The following is a 24,296-nucleotide window of genomic DNA, read 5'->3' as shown; positions in this document are numbered from 1 at the left end:
AAAGCAATAGAAGCATTATTGGACCTATCACCATAGTAAATATCCTCCCCATCCATCCACCTGGGAAGATGCCATCCAAATTATTGTAAGTCTCACTCTGTCCCTGTACTGTGGTAGGATATTCTCAGGTGGGTGAGTTCGTAGAGCAGGTACGTTGGGAGCGCTGCCCGCGGGCGCCCCTCCCATCCAATTCTTCAACCGTGCGTAGAGGTATCAGCCTCTGGAGTGATACCAGCAGGGCGGTCGTCTACCGGGCGCCTGGAGATGGTCAACCGAAGGGAGTTCTCTGGATCTGGTGTTACTGTCCAGTTGGAAATGGCTTTCTTCACTTGAGTATGGTGGACCCACGGGGTGATGCCAGCAACCTTCACAGCAGTAAGTGTGGAGAGTAGCACAGTGTAAGGTCCCCTCCAGCAGGGCTATAGGGGGGCTCGCTGCCAGTCTTTCACCCACACTTCGTCACCTGGCTCGAACTGATGGAACGGTTCAGTTAACACACATGGGGTGCGAGCCTGGGTCCACCTATTGAGATAAGAGAAAACTTGGGAGAGTGACTGTACATAGTTATTCAATTGCACATCTTGGCTAGCATATGGAGTTAACATTCTAACATATGGAACCGGTCTCCCAAACATAACTTCAAAAGGTGACAAATGGGTCCGTTTTGACGGGAGACTGCGGACCCTGAGTAACGCCAAGGGCAATATGGTCACCCAATTAGACCCGGTCTCCTGTACCAGCTTGGACAGCTGATTCTTTAGAGTTCTGTTCATTCTCTCTACTTTTCCAGAACTCTGGGGTCTATAAGCAGTATGCAGCTTCCAGTTGATCTGGAGCGCTTTTGCCAGTCCCTGTAGGACTGCATGAACAAATGCTGGTCCATTGTCAGATCCTATGGACCTTGGCAGTCCATAGCGAGGGATGATTTCCCTAAGCAGGCACCTGGTTACTTCAAATGCCTTTTCAGTCTTTGTGGGCCATGCTTCGACTCATCCGGTGTAGGTGCACACTGCTACCAGCAGGTAGCGGTGCAGTCCACAACGGGGTAATTCAGTAAAGTCCACGACAAGATCTTCCATAGGTGCAGTTCCACTGTGCTGAATCCCTGGGGGAGCCAGTGGTCCGGCTCTGGGATTATTCTTTTGACACAGCAGGCATTTCCTGGAGACCTGGGCTGCCAGTTGGTAGAGGTGGGCTATATAGAAGCATTTTTCCAGCTGCTTGGTTGTAGCACCTGGTCCTATGTGGGTTGAATCATGGTATCTCTGAGTGACCTGCCGAGAAAGGGACTCTGGAATCCATATCCTGTCATCAGGGGTAAGGTACCATCCTTCTTTGGACAGCGTCAACTCCTGAGCGTCCGCAGTGTCCCTTTCCTGCTTCGTATAAGCTGGCTTGTCAGTAGTGCTTAAAATCTCTTCTGGGACCAGTGCTCCAATAACCGAGGCGGGGGCCAGTTCTTGGGCTGCTTTCTTGGCTACTCTGTCTGCCAATCGGTTTCCTCTGGCCACTTCCCCTGGTCCAGTCTTGTGTCCATAACAATAGATAACTGCCACTGCCTCGGGCTCCCATACAGCATCCAGAAGGTTCAATAAGGCTTGTGGGTGGGCCACCTGGTTTCCTCTGGAGGTAAGCAAACCTCTTTCTTTCCATAAGGCTCCATGGGCATGTAAAGTCAGGAATGCATACTTAGAATCTGTATAAATGTTTATCTTCTGTCCCTTTGCCAGGCTCAGGGCTCTGGTAAGCGCAGTTAACTCTGCCAGCTGGGCCGATGTTCCAGGTGGGAGTGACTTTGCTTCGATCACCTGGTCTTCCAGGGCTACTACTGCATAGCCTGCTTTCCGCTGTCCAGTCTCAACAAAGCTGCTTCCATCTACAAACCATGAAGGCCAGTGGGGGTTTGCCTCATCTTTTAGGTCAGGTCTGCTGGAATATACTTCATCCATCACTTCAATGCAATCGTGCATCTGCTCCTCACCTTCTCCTACCGGCAACAGGGTAGCTGGGTTGAGGGCGGTGGTAACCTGAAACTTCAAACGCGGGTGCAACAATAGCATCTGGCACTTTCTCATTTTTGCTTGGGAGAGGAAATAGGTACCCTTCATGTCAAGCAGGGCTGGGACTGCATGCGGGGTCACACAAACAGTGTCTTGGCCAAAGGTAAATTTGTCTGCTTTGTTCAGTAGGGTGGCTACTGCCACTATTGCTCTCATGCATGGCGGTAAACCTTGTTCTGTAGGCGTCAGGCGCTCAGATAGGTATGCCACGGGCTGCTGCCAGCTTCCCAATTTTTGGCGTAGCACTCCCTTTGCTGTTCCCTGGTCTTCATCCACAAATAGGGAGAAAGGCTTCTCAGGATTTGGGATGCCCAGCGCTGGTGCTTGCTGCAATGCCTTTTTCAGATCCTTGAAGGCATGCTGTTACTCTTCTCCCCACACAGAGGGGTCCTTTTCAGTTCCTCTGGTTGACTCATGCAGAGGTTTCGGTTCCCTGTTTGTATTTTGACCATGGGCTCACGGGAACCTAAATCAGCTGGGCCCGGTCTGTCCTAGTATTCTTCCTCCTCCTCTCTCAGGCTCATCGCGGCGGGCTGTCTTTGGGCTGGAGGGTGCCAGGGAGGTCCCTGTCCACGTCCTCCACCCCTGCCTGTATTTGCCGATGTCCAAGGTCTCAGTTCTTGCCCAGGTCCCACGGGGATTGGGCCTGGGATTCGCTCTCCTCGTCCTCTTCCACCTGAGTGAGCCTGTGGGCATTCTCTTTTCCAGTGCCCTTCCTGCCGGCAGATGGCGCACTGGTTCCTCCCCAGACGGCCTTGCCCTCCTCTCCGGGCACTTCCTCTTTCCTGAGGGGTGGGTGCGGTAGCCTGTATCGCCATCAACTTCTTTGCTTGGTACTTCTCCTTTTTTCTTTTGTGCCTCTTCCTCCCTCTGATTATAAGTGGTTTGAGCCAGTTCTAACATCCACTCAAGGGTGTGGCCCATGAACCCCTCGTGTTTTTGGATCTTTCGGCGGACATCGGGCGCCGCTTGGGCCACAAAGGCAGCTTTTATGATAGGGGCGTTGGCAGCCTCATCTGGGTCCACAGGAGTATACTGGCGGTAGGCTTCCTTCAGGCGTTCTAAATATGCTCCTGGGGCCTCTTCATTCCCCTGCACTATCTCTCTAACCTTCACAAAGTTGGCGGGTTTCCTAGCTGCCCTTCTCATACCATTTAACACATTCTGGCGGTAGGTAGTGAGGGTGTTCTGGCCATCAACAGTCTGATAATTCCAATTTGGGGTGTTTTCTGGATATCCTGCTGCCATAGCTGGATCCTGCACTCCCTGCGCTCTCAGGTGTGCTCGGGCTTCAGCATGGATTCGTCTAGTTTCTTCTGTGGTTAGCAGCGCATCCATCAAATACTGCACATCATCAAAGTGGGATTATAAGTTTTAAAAATCCCTTCAAACAGCTTTATGATTTTCGCTGGGTTTTCCTCAAAGGATGGGTTTTGATTTCTCCAGTTACAGACATCTGCACTTGAAAAGGGTATATGCTGGACCGTGTAGGTCCGTTCTGCTGCCGCTCCATTAGCCCCTGGAGGTCCTGGTGGGTCATAAACCCTTCGGAGGGGCATTACTCCGGCCCCACCCTTTTTTCTGTGCCTCATGGGACTTATGGAAGGCTGCCCTGGTTGCTGCTTCTATCCATTCCCTCTGCCATTTCTTCCCTTGTGTTGAGGAGCATCCTGCTGCAGCCAACACATGGGGGCTAACATCCACTTTTTCTGCATAGGGTTGTACATACTGTTGCAATCTCAAAGACTGATACTGAGTCCACTCTCTCCCCTTCGTTGCTAACTCAACCAATCCCTTTACAAATTCCTCATCATCCTCCTCTTCCTCTTCTGATTCATCAGCCTTGGGGGGTTCAGGCTGGGGGCTAGCTCCTCCCGGGGCCTGGGGACCTGGGTCCAGGGGAGGGGCAGTTGGTGGAGCATAAGGTGGAGGTGGTTTAATGACTTCCCCCTCCTCTTCTTTTTCTGATATCACTGGGGGCTTTTCTGACTTCCCTGTCGGTCGAACTGCACAAACTGTACTTTGTGGGGCGTCGCCTCGGCAGGCTTTCAACCATGGTGGGTTCTTCTCTACATTGGTTTTCCAAGTAGAAATATAAGGGATCTGATCTGGGTGGACATTCAAGATGTTCTTTTTTGTGGCTGCTTTCCAGTTGTTTAAAAAGCATTCCAGGGGACTATATTGGCTTGCCCCAGACCCCATTTTCAGATAATCTGCTCCTAACAGGTTGTAAATTCTTTCACACTCCACACACTACAGCCCTACAATCGCTCGGCCAAGGGGGACACTAAGCCCTGGCCCACACTTGACAATTCAGTCACTAAGAATATCTGACATGCAACATGCAACATACAAAACACATCAATATAATTTCAACATGTAACACACTAAACACACCAAAATTACAACATACAAAACACATCAATATAATTTCAACATATAACACACTAAACACACCAAAATAATTTTCCCCTCTGTTCCCCTTTTTACCAAACCTTACTGGTGGCACACCTGCCACGCCCAGTTCTCCTTCACACCCTTTCCCTTCCTGGCTGTACTCTACTACACGACCAGGTGAGGCTGATCAGGCCTCCCTTTTTTCCCTTCCTGGCTGCACGCTACTGCATGACCAGGTGAGGCTGATCAGGCCTCGCCCTTTTTTCCCTTCCTGGCTGCACTGTACTGCATGACCAGGTGAGGCTGATCAGGCCTCCCTTTTTTCCCTTGGGCCCACGCCCTTTTCCCTTGGGCTTACCTTTTCCGCTGCGGATTCCCTTCCCCTCGGCGCCGTCCTCTTTCCTCCCTCGACCTGGGTCCTTGCTCCAGAGCGGTGTGGCTGGCTCCCCCCACAAATTGGCAGGGTGCGCATGGAGCCTGCAATCGCCGATCAGAGCTGTTCACCTGAGGTCGAGCCTGGCTCTCCCCAGTCCTCTGAGGTGGGGCAGATTCCCGGTCAGGGAACCAAGATGTAGGCTGAGCCTAGTCCATGCCAGGGAATCGTTGGCCCGCGTCCCCAGATCCGGAGAGAGAGCGAAAAAAAGCTCCAGGAAAGATCCTTTCTTTGGAGGAAAGCAGTTTATTATCTGTGCACAGTGACAGCCAGCAGAATCAGTTCTGAAAAACTGGCTGCCCCGAAGAACGCTTCTGCAAACATTCTTATACCTTGAGAAAACTCCCTCCCTCCCAAACGCCCTCGAAGAAAAAACTTCCCCAATCAACTGGAAAGTTTTCAACTTATTTCTTAATATAGAATGGCACGTCTATTATTGCTTGCTAGCCCTCTAAGCAGCCCCTATTTTAGCTAAGCGTCCTGTCTCCTTTGCTATCTTGCATTCCTAAAAATAGAAAGCGAGAGGCCTCTTTTACAGGTCTGGTTATTTCTGGCTCACTGTCTTCTTTGTGTGCGTTTTCTTATCTTGCATTCCTAAAGCGGGAGGCCTCTTTTGCAGGAGTAAAATTAGCTCAGAAATTTACTTCTAAAATACAGAGAATATAGCCTTCTTAGGTACAAGGTAGAGAGCATAGGTACAATTTCTTAGGTACAGAGTAAAATATTGAGAGAAACCTTTCCCATCTCCCTTTAGTTGTTACACTCTTCAACCATCGCCCATTAACCACTAGGTGTTTTTGGTTTTGTTTTTTACAGAATCTCCAGATTCAAATACCGTTTGCTGGCAACTGGAAGCAGGAGAGGGCTGTTCTCTTCATATTCACTTATGGGCTTCCCAGGAACATTTTCTTGGCCACTGTGGAAAAGAGAAAGCTATCAGTGGTCTTCTTCCAATTATAAGTTTCAGATTAGGTGTATAAAGTATGGTTTTTATACAGTACTTTAAAAAATGGTGAACCTAAAACAGTTCTGTGAGTTGGGTGTCAGGGAACTGCCATCGGAGCCAAGAGGGGAGGTAAGGCTCCCCAATGATGCCGGAGAGGGAACCAGCAAGGAGAGAGGGAGAGCTTCCGCTGGGGAAGGAAATCAGAGTGACACCAGGAAGAAAGGGGAGGCTGAGAGGGCTTTGGAGGGAGGGCTCCGAGACTCTTCCAGCGAGATCAGCGAGGAGAGCACAGGACCTCCGCTTGGCACGCCTACTCTGCGCAGAAAGCTTCCGCACAGGGAAGCTAGGCGGAGACTTGGTGTCAAAGAATTTTTATGTTGGAAGAAGTTCAGGAAACGCCCACTGATGGATTCTGCCAGTGACTGAGACAGCCAAGGTGTAAGGGCTGTCCAGCCAGGGAAAGGTTTAGCCATACAACTCAGCCTGGAGCAGTTTGCGGCTTACGCACAAGCAACCCCAACTCCCATTACATTGGGGGTTAAGTACTACCTAGGAAATGGAGACAACCATTTGAACTCAGTGCTTGTGTTATAATTAGGCATGCATAGGATTTGGCTGCACAGCTCAAGCTAAAAGGGAAGGGGAAAATGGAGAACACATCCACTCTTGGCAATGGAATGGCTATGGGATGGGGCAACATGATGGTTTCCTTGTGAGTTTCCAAGTGCATGCGGCTCGCCATTCTTGAAGCAAGGCAGTTAGCTTCATCCAGTGGAAGCCACTATGCTTTGTGGCTGAAGTCTGAGAGGCAAGGACAGACCTTTCCATTTTGATGCCTCCTGGTCTAAAATAGCTCAGAGTAAAGTTTTGGTTCAGCTGATAAAAAAAGAACTGAGAAACACATTATTTTCAGAGTTCTTAAGTGCCCTTCTTCTCCAGGATCCTGCTAATATACAGATAAAAATCTTCCTGCCCAGGCAGACAAATGTAACCTACAACTAATGAACTGTCATGTAAATTCTCACCATTCACCTACAATAACTATTTTGGGAACTGGGGAAAAATCTTTTTCTCCACAGTAACCGTCAAGTAAATTCTTAATTTTAATACATTATTTAGCAGCTTCAGTGCAGTTTACCGAAATTCAAGATCTGTCTCCCTTTTGTCATGTAAAATATTTGAAATGGACCACAGCTTCCATTGTAAGTGAAGGAGAGTGGCAGACATAGAGTGCCAGACAGCCTTTTTAATAAACACTAAATTCCAGTGACTGCTGAAAGCCTCCATTTCTGTATATTCCATTCTGTTCTCTTTAATTTCAAAAGTAAATCAGTTTCTAACAACAAAAAGAGAGAGCAAAATCTTGATCTGAGGCCCCATCTGCACTATGCATTTAAAGCAGTATCACACCACTTCAAACAGTCATGACGTCCCCCAAAATACAGTTTGATGTTAAGGGTGCTGAAAATTGCTAAGAGATCCCCATTCACTGCACAGAGAAACAATTATCAGAATTCCCAGGGAAGAGGGATTGACTGTTAAACCACTCTGAGAATTGTAGTTCCGGGTGATTCTTTGGGGGAAGTCTTGACTGTTTAAAGTTGAATAATACAGCTTTAAATGTATGGGGCATAGGTCTCAAAAGTCCAAGGCTCATACACTACATTCACACTGTTGTCCTTCAAACACTTACTTAAGAGAGTGATCCCACTGAACACAATGGAACTTAAGTTTTCAAGTAAGGATAGTCCAACTGTTTTTTCCTGAAACACTGTATGACAAACAATTGCAATTTATTTTGACTATATGGTCAAAATATATAAAATATATAAATATTATAAAATAAATAAATCTATATATCCTATATAAAAATCTAGCAAGCAAGCAGCAAACAGCACACCCTATTTTTGCTGAATAACACAAATGCAAATATGAAACTGGAAAGATAAAAGTTCTAAAACATGCACAACACTCCAAGCATAAAACATTATAATTGATGGGACTACCGGTAGTTTTACGGGGTAAAAATCAGCATCCATTTGGCACAGTAGTCTGTAACTAATAGCCCAATTCTATATGCTTTAAATAGAGCAGTATAAATGTCATCAGCACATCATAAGAAAAAGGCATATTATGTGACTGCCAAGAGGAGTGTGGATAAAACAGTGTCATGTACATGTTGAGGAATACTGATAAATTTGTAGAATTATGAAGCAAAATCTGGCCAATTTCTAACTGCTGGCCAAGGTAGTATAACTCCAACACCAACACCACCTTTTCATGGTGAAAAATGACGCCATGCTGATGGCAAAATTACATCAAAGGGGGGCTCCCTCTCTTATATAGTTAGTAGGACAAACCTGAGCTTAGACTTAGAGGAAAAAGCTACAGGCTGAAAAAGCAGGAAAAAACCATGACTGATTTCTGCTTGAATCCGAGGCTGTGGCTATGGGAGAAGCAAAACCCTTTTGGGATGCTAAGGCTCCATCGTAATCTCAGATTAGATATGTCTGTAAGTAAGTCATATATCCTATAGATACCAGTCTCTGCTGTGTCTCCTTTCCAAAAGGAAACTCAGACCTGGGATGAACACCTGGAACTCATTGAATCTTGCACCGCTCAGAGATTGGGGTGGCATACAACAACAAAGTAGACATGGTCATCAGATCTTTCATGGAATGAACAAAGAGCTGAAGGGGGAGGCAGGTGTTTTGTGCACAAGAGAGGAACCATGAAGAAACACTGCCAGTCAGTGTAGACAACACTGAGCCAGCTGGGCCAATGGTCCACCTTGGTGTAAGGCAATTTCCAGTGTTCCTATGAGAGCCGCTGCTGGAACAGGAAATACGGGCCTAGGTGAGTAAGAGTGCAAACTGGTTTATGGCAGCCTGTGCCTGGAGTTTGGCCCTGAATCCTGGGTGTCAGGAGACGGGTTTGCACTATGCATTTGTGCTGAAGGAAAGGCGCTCTCGGCGGCTACTTTCCTATGGTTGCAGATGTCGCTCCTTTCTTTCTGTCTGTCTGCTCTTCAGGTAGAAATACCGGCTGACAAAAACAGTTGGTGGCAATAGAATATATATATATAATTAAGAATATACATCTGGGCAACATATATGGTCATATATTATTGTTGTTTAGTTGTGTCCGACTCTTCGTGACCCCATGGACCTTGTCTTCCACTGCCTCTCGCAGTTTGGTCAAACTCATGCTGGTAGCTTCGAGAACACTATCCAACCATCTCGTCCTCTGTCGTCCCCTTCTCCTTGTGCCCTCCATCTTTCCCAACATCAGGGTCTTTTCCAGGGAGTCTTCTCTTCTCATGAGGTGGCCAAAGTATTGGAGCCTCAGCTTCAGGCTCTGTCCTTCCAGTGAGCACTCAGGGCTGATTTCCTTCAGAATGGAGAGGTTTGATCTTCTTGCAGTCCATGGGACTCAAGAGTCTCTTCCAGCACCATAATTCAAAAGCATCAATTCTTCGGCGATCAGTCTTCTTTATGTCCAGCTCTCACGTCCATACATCACTACTGGGAAAACCATAGCTTTAACTATACAGACCTTTGTTGGCAAGGTGATGTCTCTGCTTTTTAAGATGCTGTCTAGGTGTGTGTGTGTGTGTGTGTGTGTGTGTATACACACACACACACACAGAGAGAGAGAGACAATATAAAGTGTCAAAATAAATTGCATTTTTGTGTCATTAAACCTAATACGGTATTTATAAACATGAATTCCAAATATTGTTAAATCATATGTACAAACTGGCTACACATGAACTAGTTGTGTACCAAGCTAGACTTGCCATGGGCGTCGATAGGAACGTGCAGGATGTGGCTAAGGATCTGGCATCCCCCCCCCCCCCGCCTGCAAACAGGGAGCAATACTTGGGGGGGGGGAATTGTTTTTATTTTTTATTTAAAAAAACAAAACAAAAAACGGGTGGCCTTGTGTCGCCGGGGGAGGCATTTGAGTTTTGTCTGGGTCCCCGAAAACCCCATCCCTGGCCCCTCTTACAAGTGGGGCTCTTCGGCTGCTAGACATGACAGGAAAAAAACCGCCCCTCTTTCCTCTTTCCTCCATCGAGCTTCCCGGGCGAAAGGCGAGACCGAGGGCCCTTGTTGCGCCTGCGCACGAATAACCGGCCCTTTTGGTCACGTGGGAGCAGGCCGCCTGAGGCGCGAGGGCGGGAGTCTCGGCCGGGAGACTTCCATGGCCGCGCCGTGTGAGGGGAAAGATGAGGACTTCCGCTCCTGCTTCCTGCTCTCCTGACAGGCCCCGCGGCGGCGCTTAGGCCGCGCCCAGCGGGCGCACGGTTGGACGGGCTGCCATGCGGCGGCTGGGGCCGGGGCTGCTCCTCCTGCTGCTGCTGCTGGCCGCGCTGTGGGGCGGGGAAGCGCTCCCGGCTCAGGGGGTCCTGAGGCCTCCGCCACCGCCGCCTTCCTCGCCGGCGCCGTCGTCGTTGTCTGCCTCCGCAGCGCCCGGCGGCCACGACGCCGCGCCCGCCCCGGGCAGCAGCAGCAGCAGCAGCGGTTCCCCCGTGGGCGAGGCGGCGCGGAGCAGCAATGCGAGTGGGGTGGGCAGCGTGGCCGCCGCCGTGCCCGCCCCGCCTGAGCGCAACCAGCTCATGACCCAGCGCGCCCTCTCGGTCCTGGTCCTGGCCAGCGCCGCGCTCATCGTCTACTTCGTCATCCGGACCGTGCGGTGAGCCTGGGGCAGCAGGAGGGACCCCTGTAATCTGTCTACCCAGCCATCGATCGATCAGTCGATCTCGGAAGGGTTTGGGGATCTCCCCCTCCTCCTTTCCACTTGGCTTTTGGGGAAACTGAGTCTGAGGGGTGTCCCGTCCCCCTCCCCGCTCCAAGAAGAAGGGGGGGGGGGAGGTTGGCTAGGGTGACTTCTCCCTTTCTCAGCCCTGTTGCATCTTAGAATCATGGAAGAGACCCCGAGAAGTCATCTAGTCCAACACCCCTTGTGATGATAGCCATCTCGAGATCTTCCACTGGAAGAGGAGGGAGGAAGCTTCATTTTCTCCCGCTCTGGAGGGTGGCTTCAAGTTACAAGAAAGAAGTTTCTAATAATGATAATAGTAATAATAATTATTTATTTATACCCCACCTTTCTGCCTGGGTTTCCCCAGGCACTATGGGTGGCCCCCAGCACAATATTAAAAACAAGGTAAGACATCAAACATTAAAAACTTCCCTAAACAGTGCTGCTTTCAGATGTCTTCCAAAAGTCAGATAGTTGTTTATATCCTTGATATCCAGTAGGGTGCCACTACTGAGAAGGCCCTCTGCTCAGTTCCCTGTAACCTCACATCTCACAGGGAGGGAACCACCAGAAGGCCCTCGGAGCTGGACCTCAGTGTCCGGGCTGAACGATGGGGGTGGAGACACTCCTTCAGGTATACTAGGCCGAGACTGTTTAGGGCTTTAAAGGTCAGCACCAACACTTTGAATCATGGATGAGACTGCCATCTAGTCCAACCTCACCCCCGCAATGCAGGAATATGCATGGAGGAGATATGGTAGCTATCTCAAGGTCTTTCATGTGGGAGAGAGAGAGCAAGCTTCCTCCCTCCCCCCTTTCTCCTGCACTAGAGGATAGGATGCGAACCAGTGGCTTCAAGTTACAAGGAAGGAGGTTCTGACTAAACACCAGAGAAAACTTTGAGCTGTTTGACAGTGGAACAGTCTCCCTCAGGAGGTTGTGGTCTCTCCTTCCTTGGAGATTTTAAGGCAGAGTTTGGATCGGTCTCAGATGCTTTACCTGATATTCCTGCGCTGCAGGGGGTTGGACTACTAAATGACCCATGGGGTCCCTTCCAACTCTTCAGTTCTATGACCCATGGCCCTCTCTTCTTGCTCACCTGCGAAACATCCCCTTTTAGGCTGTCGTGTGTTCCCCTGGTCCTTGTTTACCTTGGTGTATCTGATAGAGCACATGTCGCTGGTGTATCTGATTCAAGCCTGGCACTCCTTATCTTAAGTGCTATCATATGTGTTTCTGGAAGGTCGTTTCTGGGCAGGCTTTGCACCCAGTGAAAGGGACAGCAGCTTAGAATAATGATCATTTTGTATTTAAACAAGACTGGAGAGAGAAGTCGTAACTAGCAGAGTTCCACTGTAGACTCAAGGCAGGCGACTGGGGAGCCTGTGGCACAAACCCTGAGAAACTAGCAGTACTTGTGTTGGATTAACATATTCAGTACGCAGGTAGATCTATATAAAAAACTGCACGTTTTCCTGAGTGTATGTATCTAAAACAAGTAAGCAATGGGCTTTTAAAGCCATGAAACAAACACCTCTCTGTAATCCAGTCCTGTGTGGGAACTAATTTGTTTGTGGTATAGTGTGACTTTGTTTGGGATGTTGTATGCATCTGGGGAAAATGCATAGAAGGGCAACCAAAATATCAAGGATTTGAAGCAGCTTCTATGTTTTGAAGAAGAAAACGGCCTAGAGGGTAATCTATATGCACAAGATGCTGGTGTTAGTTAAACCACAAAATGTTATCCCAGATCCAAGCCGCACTCAGTAGCATGGCTTTGCTTAAGCCAGGCAGAGTAAAAATAAGCCTTTAAAATAGTCTGAAGGTGGGTTGCCGAGTCATGTGACTGAGCCGAACATGCTCAGGATCTGGCCTAAGTTTCTGGTTATGCTCCATACTCACTTCCACTGCTATCTGGTGAGCATAATTAAACCTCAGCTTTGCCTTGCAGTTTGGAGTTAGAGGGAGCATTGTGATGCCCAACCCCTTAGTTACACTGCATGTTGGAGGCACAACACAGCTACTTGTCCTGGTGCAGCTTCCAATTTGAGAGGAAGTTTGGAGTTGATTGTTTGGACAGTGAGCAGCCAGGCACTCCACACCCCAAACAAAACAAATCCCATACTTTCCCGTGTTCTGGAGAGGAAGGGTTGGAGGGGCCATTTGAGTGATGGCTGGCATTCTGTGTACCTCAGCTGCCCAGTGGCAGCAGGTCCTACCTCTCCTCAATAGCCTCCCACCCTGACTGCAACATGGTTCATGGATCTAAGCCATATTGCGCTCAGTGGGAGTAACTTCTGAGAAAACATACACTGAAGGAAGAGTCTTATGACCACAGATTTTGGCTTGGCTGCCAAGTTGGTGCAAACTTTATTGACTCCTTCATATAGAAAAGCAGGGCACTTTGTAGCCTAACTTCCTTTGTATATAAATGTATATGCATGCATGCGTGTTTGTGTGATGTACAGTATATAATTTTTTTTTTTTTGCTAAGGACAACTCAATCATGCAAATCCAACCTACAGTTGGAATAATAATAATAATAATAATAATAATAATAATAATAATAATAATACAGTCTGAAATGGTAGAACCCATGTGCAGGTTTACCAATGTATTTTAAATGTATTTTTATTAGAACTTATATTGTTATTGTATCCTACTTTCCTTATGTTATGGAGCTAAAGGCAGGTGGTTCCCAGTAATTCACCCCTTAAAGCAGTGACCAGACCCAGGCCTGCTTATCTTTAGCAATGGCCTTCAGAAGGATGGTGTGACAACACATTATGAAATTATGTATTGATTTTTCAACCTTATGAATTCTCTCTCCGCACTCCCACCCCCGCACCTTCTTTTTCTAAATCATGTAGAATTTACTTAGTAAATTCACGGCTACACTACATGATTATAGTAGCTGACTTTGCTCTTAAGGGGATTAGACAAGTTCATGGAGAATACATCTATCCACAAGTGTTAGTCCTGATAGGGTTAAGTAGAGTTTCCATGATCAGCAGCAGTATACCTGTAAACAGCATGCTGATAACATGCAACATATGGGTGTCAGTGAGAGGTGTCAATTTCATATCCTGTCTCTTAGCATTCCAAAAGGATCTGTTGAAAATGTTTGTTTATTTTATTATAGGTATTAATTGACTGCCCTTTGTTTGAACTTTGCTTACAGAATAAAAATTAATACATAAAATATAACAGGAAAAATAGAAAGGGGATAAGAAAACCATAAACTGTGAAATAGGAGGTTGGACTGTAGGGCTTGTTGAGCAGAGCTCTTTTATGATTTGAAGCATCATATTCTGTAAAGACAGTAGTCTCTGAGAAAAACGACTTACAAGTCGGTACATGTCACATGTTGCGTCAGTCTCATTTTGCATTAACCAGAAGATACATATATTCTAAATAAAGAAGCAGAATGTCCAAAATGTATTTCAGCATAAAATTGGCAACCTGGAGAGAATTTAAAATGGCATTTGCACAAATTACAGAGTAAGCCTTTTGAAGGACAACTGACAAAGTTCTGGATATTAAATCTACATCTTGTGAATTCATGGAAGTGTGCTCACTTTCAAGGAATATTCTGTAGAAAAGGAATACTTAAAATGAAGTGGCTGCTTTATTGTTTCAACTTATTTTTCTGCTTCAAGAACAAAAATTACATTAGAGAGAAGTTACATTTTCTTCACATAACTCAGGCAAATGTATTCTTAAAATGTTCATTTGTGTAATGCATGCATTTCATCAGAATGAGTTTCATAAATGCTTAAACTCCTGTTCTGCATTTGATTGTCATCAGACTTATAATGATACATTTAAATTACAGATTTTCTCACAATCATCCTATTTGTGAAAAGCATATAGAGATAGTTTCTGACCAAATTGTTGAACTGTGTTTGACATCTGGCCTTATATTCTTACATAATAAAAAGTTTAAGCCTGCCTTGCACCGTTTGTCATATATTGTTCTCTGTGAAATTAAGGCTGTTGCATAAGACTGTATTTAGTGGGAAACAAGCAACACAGTCCTTCATCTTGTTCTTTAACAGCTTTGCAATAACACTATAGTTTGCATTTTGGCAAATGATTCCCTCATCCGATTCATCTTTAGCTAAGATTTGTTTTGGCAGCCTTGGACTAGTAACTCTCTTTAAACCCTGTAATTTGTTAAGCAAGAACAAAATCCTGCCTCACTTGGTTGTTGAATATGGATGTGATTAGAATCATAAAACACCCAGCATACTTGTAGCATGAAACTTCTGAATGAGAACAAAATGAAAGTTTGTTTTAACTTGTTCCCAAGTAAGTGTGCATCGGATTGCAGCATTTATATGCTAAGAAATCAATCAGGAAATTATTTTGACAGTGCCCTGCCATAAGGTGGCAGCACCAAGCACATGATTGTGCCATTCCCTGACAGTTGGCATTTTACTGGAATTTCTTCAGACAAGTTTTCAGTGAATTTTGTTCCCTTTGATTTAGTGGCTTAAGTAAGATCTCTAGTATAGACTGCATCATCTGAGTATAATTAAGCTTCTGTAAAACAGATCAAATCAAATAAACTGTGACCTGTTTGCAGTCTTACAGCTCCATCACAGAGTCATAGAAATAGGTCCTGCTGTTCTTCACCTGTTCAGTCATCTTCAGAATATTCTATTCTATTCCCCTCTGATCCAATGTCCTCATCATTCTTTGTCAACATCCCCAGTCCTCACTAGACTGTTTTTGTCTTCCTCCACTTGGGCTTCTCTGCCCCCAAGGGCTTTTTTTGACATTCAAAACTTGGGGTTCCCCAGAAACATCTGGTACCTCTCTCTTGTGCATAGATGTTGTTCTGGCTACATAAAAAATACTCAAAGACCAACATGTGAAACATTGGGCACAAGTCAATAGCTACATTGGCTGAGTCTTACAGTAGCAATATTGTATTATTTTCCCAAAATTAGAATATGATATTCTGGTACAGTGGTACCTCAGGTTAAGAACTTAATTCGTTCTGGAGGTCCGTTCTTAACCTGACACTGTTCTTAACCTGAGGTACCACTTTAGCTAATTGGGCCTCCCGCTGCCACCGCTGCATGATTTCTGTTCTCATCCTGAAGCAACGTTCTTAACCCGAGGTACTATTTCTGGGTTAGCGGAGTCTGTAACCTGAAGCGTCTGTAACCTGAAGCATCTGTAACCTGAGGTGCTACTGTACTTGTGCCTTGGTGGGAGCTTTTGGCTTGAAATTGAGAATGTTTTGTGAGTGTGAGTGTTTTCTTATTCAAAGATGGAAGAGCACATCCCTCCCTGTTTCCATTTTGGACTTCTACAGTTCAGGGAGTAAGATCTGGCAAGATAAAATGCAGGATTATTCATACTGTTTGCTAAATTAAGCTGAATTTTCTTTGAAGCAAGCTAAAATTGTGCAATCACATTATGCAAATCAATAGTTTTTTAGTGCTTGACTGTCGAATTGGGCATCCTGCTTACGCATGTGAATTACAATAATGCAATGCTTATCCAGATGGTTGTTAGTACACTTGAATTCATGTTAGTTTTTCTTAAGTTTTCCTTCAGAGCGGTATTTTAATTATGTTGTTATTAGTCTAATTCAGTTATTAAATTGTAACCTTTCACATTTTTTCAGACTTCGACGAAGAAACAGAAAGACGAGGAGGTATGGGGTTCTGGACACAAACATAGAAAATACAGAGCTGACACCGTTGGAACAAGATGATGATGACGACGACACAACACTCTTTGATGCCAATCATCCTCGAAGGTTGGTAGACAGAGTTTAGGATGTTCTCCTTGTAAGAGGGAACAGATTTCGAGGTACAGTGGTACCTCCGGTTAAGAACTTAATTCGTTCCAGAGCTCCGTTCTTAACCAGAAACTGTTCTTAAGCTAAAGCACCACTTTAGCTAATGGGGCCTCCTGCTGCCACCGCACCGCCGGAGCCCAATTTCTGTTCTTATCCTGAAGCAAAGTTCTTAACCTGAAGCATTATTTCTGGGTTAGCAGAGTGTGTAACCTGAAGCGTATGTAACCTGAAGTGTATGTAACCTGAGGTACAACTGTATATGACTGGAAACCAAGCATGATGTATTTCATTCTGCATCCATGGATGAAGTGGATGTTTTGAACAAGATATAAAAATGCCTCTGTGACCAGAGGCAGTGGTTGTTCTTTTAAGGAAGGCACGGTACATCTGTGTAATATTGTCTTGGGGCATTCCAAGGACAGTTGCCAACCTACTTGCATGCAGCCTCCCTTGCCCAAATTGCCAACATCAGACATGAGGGAAATAGTTTTCCCCAAACTTATGGATAATAATAATAATAATAATAATAATAATAATAATAATTTATTATTTATACCCCGCCCATCTGGCTGGGCCTCCCCAGCCACTCTGGGCGGCTTCCATAAAAACCAAAAATACAGTAAAATCACACGTTAAAAACTTCCCTGAACAGGGCTGCCTTAAGATGTCTTCTGAATGTCAGGTAGTTGTTTATCGCTTTGACATCTGCTGGAAGGGCGTTCCACAGGGTGGGCGCCACTACCGAGAAGGCCCTCTGTCTGGTTCCCTGTAGCTTTGCTTCTCGCAATGAGGGAACCGCCAGAAGGCCCTCGGCGCTGGACCTCAGCGTCTGGGCAGAATGATGGGGGTGGAGACGCTCCTTCAGGTATACTGGACCGAGGCCGAGGATGAGAATCTTAGATCTGTGACATTTAATTTAGGAATAAGTCGTTTGTATTATTTGTTCTGTAGCATACTTTACATGGAGCTGTTTTAGTGCTATGGGCATTTTATTTATTTAAATACTTAAATTGCCTATTTTTTTTTTGTCCCTGTTCTTATAAAGTCATAACGCATACCAGGCTTTCTGTAAGCTATTATACTCCAAAAATAATGGCAATGTCTACTTAATTAAGGATTCTATCCTTACATGATATTCTTGGTAGTATTTCATTTCCTAAATAGTAGCTGTGTTAGTCTCTCAGGTGGCACAGGTCTTCCTTGTGTGTTGTAGACTAATTGGATTTATTGTGGCATGGGATTTCACTTGTAACAACCTAGTTTTGAAATGTACATTGGTATCTTAAGTACTTAATTTGTTCCGGAGGTCCATTCTTAACCTAAAACTGTTCTTAACCTGAAGCACCACTTTAGCTAATGGGGCCTCCTGCTGCCGCCCCGCTGGAGCACGATTTGTGTTCTCGTCCTGAAGCAAAGTTCTTAACCTGAAGCACTATTTCTGGGTTAGCAGAGTCTGTAACCTGAAGCGTATGTAACCTGAGGTACCACTGTAGATGTAAAGCTGTGTTGACACTCCCATCTCCAGTGATATTTGAGATAATTCTTTTATTAGACAAATAGCAGCAGCTTTCTCATGTCTTTTATACAGAAGACATGTAAATTTAAAATATTACAAAATTCTTTAAAAGAATCAGCAGAATTAAAAATTAGTTTGCCTTAAAAAGCAAGTAAAACATAGAACACTACTAAACTGGCCTCTAGCATACAGTTTTTGTCTAGTTGGATGCCATTATTTTCAGTATTAAGGTGTTGGGCAGAATAGGAGTTGTGTTTGTTGTGTCAGTGGATATTGCTGTAGACTGGACAGCTTCATGGCAAATTGTACCTTTACTTGAGTTTGTTTACTTATTTAGCAGTTAAGGCCATAGCTTCAAATAAGACTATTTGATTTAAGAAAGGATCAGCTTCTTAGCCTACCAATGTTTTTTGGCCAGCTCTACTAAAATTGCACAGGAAGGCAAAAATGAGATTCTGTCTAAATCTAAATCTTTGAGCTAGTGCATGGTTGTTATTTTTGTGTATATGTCTCAAGATACAGAAACAACTTCTTTTTAAAACAAAAACAACACAGTTTAGATAGATGCACTTCTAGTTGATAATTACTTGTAATACAGTTCTGTATGCTAAAATGGGGGAAATTGAGTGAAATATACTCAATATTAGAGGAATAGCAACAATCAGTTGTTCATTGTTGATATGAATACAGCTCATTTCCCATGGGAAAGCACAGTAAGATAATTGCACTTTTACGGCTGTGCTTTGGCTTTTGTTTTCTCAACAAAATTGGGCAATCTTTTCCAAGTCTCTCTCTGGAATATAGCTAACTTGCTTGAATGCCCTATTTCCCCATTAGTTCTTATACATGCTGTCTCATTTCCTAATTTTGCAAAGTACTTTATAAACATTATTAGAATTCATGGTTCCCTCTGCTTTTATAAAAAAATTGAGGTTGCTTTGCTGCTTCAGGTTTAGAAACAGTTCCATCATGGTATCTGCCCCAAAGCTTACAGACTATATTTTCCAAGATTATTATTTTTTTAAAACCGAGTATGTGTTGTTCTGTTTTGAGTGTTTAATTTGTGTTTCACCCTTGCATATATTGAAATTTTCATACCCTTGCTGTATATTAGTCATGCCAATTCCAAGTTCAGGAATCCTGACATGCTACAGTAACACTAGCCATAACAGCCACTACTTCTCCATTGCAAAGCATCCTCTGGGGGTTGTAAAGTGCAATGAGAAATGTTGGGAAGGAGATGTGTATCACATCTTCCAGAAGCTACCCTTTCCCTGAAACTCGCATCCCTGAGCTGCTTCAACTTGCAAGCATGTGCCTGAAACCTCACAATGGAAAAACAACTCTAGGTATGAATTAAGCCAAAGGGTTAAGCCCATAGCTCTCACCAATTTCCCTGTTTGGATCTTCTCCCATGAATGCTTTGTAGCAGAGAAGCAGCCATCAAGTAACTCTGCTACCCAGTTACTGGGTGCTAGGACATTTCCCCCAATCTCCTGAAGAATACTGCACATCTTGATTCAACACATCCAGATCTTTAAAATAATTAGCGTGGTTATTAATTATTAGAGAGGGGACTGACTCTCGGCCTGTTCTGTCTTGTAAGAATAGCTGGAGTGAGACCTCTTTGTAGCAATTGCCCTAGGCTCACATTCAGGTATCCACCAAGACAGTGCTTATTTCAAAACAAGGATCCCCCCCTTTCTTCTTCTTAATATTTGTTCTCATTGTTATAGCAAATTTACACCTGTCCCATTGCACCTGGGTGTTCCCTGCTCCTCGATACCAAAATATCCCCTCTCTGAATAAAGCTAGGTGTAGGAAGAAGGGTTCTTGCCTTCTCCCTGACAAGCCATTATTGGGGCTGAAATAGCATTGGTTACAGGATCATTGTCATGGAAGCCTCTGCTTGCAGCTTGCAAATCCCAGGTACTGGTTTACTAAGTCAGCAAGGGAAAAAGAAGCTCCTGAATTACATTGTATATGTCTTGAGTACTAATAACTATGTTTAACTGTTGTGAAGCAACCTTACAAATGGCTGTTCATATATTCTTATGCTTCCAAAACGTATGCAACATTGGTCACAATGACAGATTTGAAAGCTGTCTGAGCAAGGTTACAAACAGACTTCTCTTATCTGCTTGTAATCCATAGAGCATGTTACGCCTTGCTGCAAATATATATATACAAGTAATGAATACGACATTGCCTGAGTTGGAAATTCTCAGTGCTATGCTGATAAAGTTATCTACAGTGTTGCAAAATCTAAAAACACAGAAGCAAATGGAACCCTTATCTCTTCAAGGTATTAATATATTGCTTAATCATTAGCATTCCTAAGTGGTGCAAGTCATCTCCTAAAGTCCATTTTTATAACACGATGTGGTCAAAAGCTGCACTTCTTTGAGTTGTGTCAGCAGCAAACAGTTAAAAACAGTGCAACTTATTTTATTTGCTATAAACATGAAAAAAGTAAACGTCCACAGAAGCATTATGCTGCGAGTGCAGAAAGGATATAAATGTTGAAGTAAGAGAAATACTTGGAAAACTGAGTTCTTCTCCTGAGTGCCATTATGAGATGGTTCTAAAAGATACTTAAACAATATCTTAACATCCAATAATGCCTTTATTTATTGAACTGCTTGCATCCTATAAGTAATAGCTAGCTGTGTGTTGTGTAGATAAAGTATGCTCAAAATTGCACTGTGTACCAAAAATAAATTGCTGAGTGGACTGAATATTATTGCTCTGGTAGTTACAATTTCATGACAGGATGGAACTGTAAAGCTTGTGTTTTTTGCTGCAAGAGGGGGGTGGAAAGAGATTGATTTAAAGGACAGTGGCTTGGTGGCAAGAAAAGATTGGGGGGGATGGGAGTAAAATGGGATGCAGTATCTCAGTAAGATACATTTCTATAGGTAGTTCTTAATGTTTGATGTTTTATTATGTTTTTATGTGTTGGAAGCTGCCAGAGTAGCTGGGGCACAACAGGTTATAATAGTAATACTACTACTACAGTGGTACCTCGGGTTACATACGCTGCAGGTTACAGACTCTGCTAGCCAAGAAATACTACCTTGGGTTAAGAACTTTGCTTCAGGATGAGACCAGAAATCATGCTCTGGCGGCGCAGCAGGAGGGCCCATTAGCTAAAGTGGTGCTTCAGGTTAAGAATAGTTTCAGGTTAAGAACAGACCTCCGGAACGAATTAAGTGCTTAACCCAAGGTACCACTGTACTACTAAATATCATCATCATCAGAAAAATTGGATTAGAAAACAATGTCTAGCTTGCTAATCATGATGATTGAGGTCAGAAATAAGAGAACGAAAAGCATTGCATTTTGCAACTTCTGCATCGTAAAATGTTACGGCCACAATTCAAAACACAAACATGTCAGCTTAATTGGCTGGAGTAGATGTGTACCATTGAGTGAAAGGTGCTACTGGTCTGTTATATGAAGTCATCCCCCACCTTGTTAATCACGGCTGGGAAACCTGGGACATCTCTCCCCGCCACCATGTTGTTGGATTTCTACTGTCATCAGTGTCAGCCAGCAAGTCCAATGGTCAGGGGTAATGGGACTCGTATTGTTGGGACTACACGTTCCCTAGCCCTACTGTAATTGAAGAGAAGTCTTCCTATTCACAGCTGTGGGGGGAGAGTCTTGGGGTTTGAAGCCCTGGGCTTGGAGCTCCAGCCTAGAAGCCACAGAAGAAATAGTCACAGCCCCCCACCAATCCATGCCAAAATGCACGTTTCCCCTTCTCTTCGCTTTTATTTCAATTGCAGTGCATTCTTTCTTTTGTGGTGGCTTGGTGACTAAGGTAGGGGCTTTTTGGTGTGTGTAGAGGGAAATTTGAACTCAGCTTTTGGGTCATTGCAAGAATCAAGTATGTTAAATGCTGGATATATAATATACATGAAATCCTCTTGTTGCTTTCAAGTGGGTGCAGCATTGCGGAGATTTGGGGGTTTTGTGTGTGTGTTAAAAGATTTCAAACGAATGGTATTTACTTAAAAAAATATTTTTTTTCTTTGTAGATAAGTATGTGCCTTTTGGGAGAATATTACAATTGTGGAGCAACGAAAGAAGGCTGTACAGAAGGAATAAGAAGCCAATATCAGGGTTGGGTATATACAAGTGGTCTGCATTATGGCATCCTTAGTTTGTTGCAATAAACACTGTAACATTTTATTGTACCTTTTGTATATACAGAAATATTTTAAGTTTGGAGTCTATGGGAAATGTGCACTAAATTTAAAACCTATTTTAAAACAGGGTATTTTCTGCTTATGTTAATTCTGTATGGTGATCTCCCCTTCCACAGAACACTAGCAGAGATATATTTGTGGGTTTCTTGACCAACTTAATTTTTTTAGATGAGTGTCAAGTGTGATAACTTACTTATGTGAACTCTCAGCGCCTACTCTTTCATTTAACAGATATATTGCCAAACTTAACTACCCGTGTCAGAGGGGTGTTGCCTCTCCTTTGTAAACTGGATGTACATTATAGATCTGTATGAGTGATGCAAATAAATGTTTACAGTATTCCTAACACTCATTACTTGTATTTTGTATCTGTTGGTTTTGAATGTAATACTTTGGACAGCAGGAAATTTGCTGATAGTAATCAACCAAAGACTTTTGGTGAGGATGTCCTTGGCTGTCTTTCACAGGCCGGCTGAGGTCACTCTGAAGAACGTTTCTGAAAATGATAAGCCTACTCAGCAAGCATAAATAAATGAAGCTTCAGTTTACATTGGGTTTCTTTCAAACACCATGGATTTCCTAATGAAAGGGAGATCATGAATGGTGTCAGTTATAGCCTTTAAGTTACACAAAACCCTTAATCCTCCTCTCACTGTGTGTGCGTTCCCCAGAAATCCCCCTAACACAGAAAGTGGTGGGAAGGGGTGAGATGTGATAGGTGGAAGGGAAAATGAGAAAAAGGGAAGAGAGAAATGGAGGGTGTGTGTGTGAGACAGACAGACAGACAGACTGGAGTATCTCCAACCCTGCTCACCACTGGCATGAGGTCCCAGGAAGATTTCCTACATTTTATTTATTTATTGAATTTATATATTGAGGAGGAAGCGCATGAAGGAGGGCCTCAGAGATGATCTCAGAGTCCGGGTGGGTTCATATGGAAAGAGGCAATCCTTGAGGTATTACAGTCCTGAGCTACAATACCTGAGATTTTCCCATGGGAAATCTCCCTGGGGTGTCATGCTAGATGGTAGAGCAGGCATAGGCAAACTCGGCCATCCAGATGTTTTGGGACTACAATTCCCATGCTCCTTAGCTAACAGGACCAGTGGTCAGTGATGATGGGAATTGTAGTCCCAAAACATCTGGAGGGCCGAGTTTGCCTATGCCTGTGGTAGAGCATGGTATTCTTTATCTCAGGGTCATGGGTTCAAGACTCAAGTTGGACAAAAGATTCCTGCATTGCAGGGGGCTGGTCTAGATGACCCTCTTGGTCCCTTCCCACTCTACAGTTCCATTACGATTCTATGAAAAAGGTTCCCCGATCCTCTGCTAAGAGATCTGCCAGCAGTTATGTGCAAGCCTTGATGGAAACTGTCCAAAGAAAACCCTTCCAATAGAAGCCATCTCCAAGCATTCAAAAAGAATGTGTGAAAGTTTAGAATGGAAAGATGGAGGTACATGCATCCCCTTCCCTACCTTAGGTTTCCAGGCATACTTACTGCACTCCTCACCTTTCTTCATTGAGTTGGAAGATCTGAAGAAGTGCATTCATCCCGACACACTTAGAAGCCTCCCTACGATCCAAGTACCCTGCATCATCCAGACTCCTAATTGCAAGGGAGCTTTTAAATGTGTTCAGGCAACTGCATTTAGAAGCTCTCTTCAGACCTTCCTGCCCAACACTGGAAGGCTAGGAATAGAAGAGGTATGCCTGGAAATGTTGGAGGGGAGCACCCCTATCCCTAAAAAATACCCAGTTTTAAAACTTACCTGTTCTTTTTGAACTGAGTAAGACATTGAAACTTCTCTGTGTGAAGCAATTTTCTTCCAATTCCATTTTTAGTTGCTCAGCTTGAGGTGTGAAATTTCCTTGGCTGTTCTTATTTTAAATTTAATAAAGGAACCCTATACTGATAGAGTATATTTGAGCTTTCTCAAATGTATAGTTTTTTTCTCTCCACTCCCCCCCCCCATACATGCTTGAAAAGTGTGATTTCTCCTATGCATCCCATCTATCCCATTAAAGTGATCTAAAACTGATTTGAAACCAGGATTAGTGGTTTGGGTTTACTAGCACTGAAGAAGGGCTTGCATTTGGAGAGGAATGGGATATACGGCGATATATTCAGGATCAGCTTGATTTAG

The 24,296-nt window shown here is 44.3% G+C and overlaps 1 protein-coding gene and 1 long non-coding RNA gene across 3 annotated transcripts in view; one reads left to right on the top strand and one right to left on the bottom strand.

The window, feature by feature from the left end:
* The window catches only part of LOC309380693, a 36,936-nt gene extending 29,327 nt beyond the window's left edge, over positions 1-7,609 (bottom strand). Inside the window, exons 1-2 of one of the 2 annotated variants that reach the window (XR_014173037.1) lie at positions 7,530-7,609; positions 5,654-5,806 (exon numbers count right to left, since the gene is read on the bottom strand). This is a non-coding gene — a long non-coding RNA (uncharacterized lncRNA). The remainder of the gene's footprint in view (positions 1-5,653; positions 5,807-7,529) is intronic. The other variant, XR_014173038.1, reaches the window with a different exon arrangement.
* Positions 7,610-9,994: 2,385 nt separating this feature from the next.
* On the top strand, positions 9,995-22,503 carry FAM174A (family with sequence similarity 174 member A). Its single transcript, XM_081930822.1, has 3 exons — positions 9,995-10,534; positions 16,245-16,379; positions 21,981-22,503. Exons 1-3 carry the CDS (start codon positions 10,161-10,163, stop codon positions 21,982-21,984), a joined length of 513 nt encoding a protein of 170 aa, XP_081786948.1. The 5' UTR covers positions 9,995-10,160; the 3' UTR covers positions 21,985-22,503.
* The last annotated feature ends 1,793 nt before the right edge of the window (positions 22,504-24,296 follow it).

Source organism: Podarcis melisellensis (genome assembly GCF_964234715.1).
Source record: "Podarcis melisellensis genome assembly, chromosome: 11".
In the NCBI taxonomy this organism is placed as follows: Eukaryota; Metazoa; Chordata; class Lepidosauria; order Squamata; family Lacertidae; genus Podarcis; species Podarcis melisellensis.
This window is presented reverse-complemented; position numbering and strand designations above follow the sequence as displayed.

Excerpts from the sequence above, each read along its gene's own strand:
- FAM174A (XM_081930822.1), top strand. The coding sequence starts at position 10,161 with ATGCGGCGGCTGGGGCCGGGGCTGCTCCTCCTGCTGCTGCTGCTGGCC. Across the intron at positions 10,535-16,244 it reads TTCGTCATCCGGACCGTGCG|ACTTCGACGAAGAAACAGAA; the intron begins GTGAGCCTGGGG and ends ACATTTTTTCAG.